The sequence below is a fragment of the Octopus bimaculoides genome, chromosome 1 (assembly GCF_001194135.2).
Source record: "Octopus bimaculoides isolate UCB-OBI-ISO-001 chromosome 1, ASM119413v2, whole genome shotgun sequence".
Taxonomy (NCBI): Eukaryota; Metazoa; Mollusca; class Cephalopoda; order Octopoda; family Octopodidae; genus Octopus; species Octopus bimaculoides.
In genome coordinates, this window is record NC_068981.1 from 180,979,238 (window position 1) to 180,980,079 (window position 842).

Here is an 842-nt window from a genome sequence, read left to right on the forward strand (position 1 = left end):
TAGTGCCATAAAACTGGATCTTAACACCCACCTTTAAAAGTGTTTTATGTTTGAAGTGATGTTCTTTCCCAGTCTTTCTTGGAAGAGTTTGCCTGTGCCCCTGGACTGGCTCTTGTGCGGGTGACACATGAGGTTTTTTTCGAGCGAGATGAGCATGGCCGTTACCAGTACCGCCTGACTGGCCTTCGTGCGGGTGACACATAAAAGCACCCACTACACTCTCTGAGTGGTTGGCGTTAGGAAGGGCATCCAGCTGTAGAAACTCTGCCAAATCAGATTGGAGCCTCGTGTAGCCATCCGGTTTCACCAGTCCTCAGTCAAATCGTCCAACCCATGCTAGCATGGAAAGCGGATGTTAAACGATGACGACGACGACTTTAGTCATTATGTAATGCTTGTAATTAAATGAGTCACCGCTAACATTAGTACACTACCACCACAATCATTACACCTCTAATACCATCGACTACCCTCCACATTCTCTACCATCACCACTACACCTCTACCATTAGCATTGCCTTTTCTACTACCTCCATCTCTTCTATCACCATTACTACCATCACAACCGGTACTGCAACCATCACCTTCACTCACCAATGCCAAATCAATACCACAACCACCACCATCACCATTATCACTACCACTTCCACCACTACCACTGCTACCACCACCACCAACATCATCACTACCATCATTAACACATCTCCACTAGCATCTCCACCTCCACCACTATCAAGTTCCTTTCATTTGTCGATAAGTAAAATAAAATAAAACACTCATTCTTTTCTGTGTTGCTTCCTCTCTTCTCAATGTTGTAGCTTTTCAAGAACATGTTCAAAGAC

General features: G+C 44.8%; 1 protein-coding gene across 1 annotated transcript in view; it reads left to right on the forward strand.

The window, feature by feature from the left end:
* Nucleotides 1-842, forward strand: part of LOC128249266 (centrosomal protein of 95 kDa-like) — a 41,550-nt gene that overhangs the window by 30,490 nt on the left and 10,218 nt on the right. Inside the window, exon 17 of the mRNA XM_052972327.1 lies at nucleotides 819-840. Within this exon, the coding sequence (XP_052828287.1) occupies nucleotides 819-840 (22 nt within the window). The remainder of the gene's footprint in view (nucleotides 1-818; nucleotides 841-842) is intronic.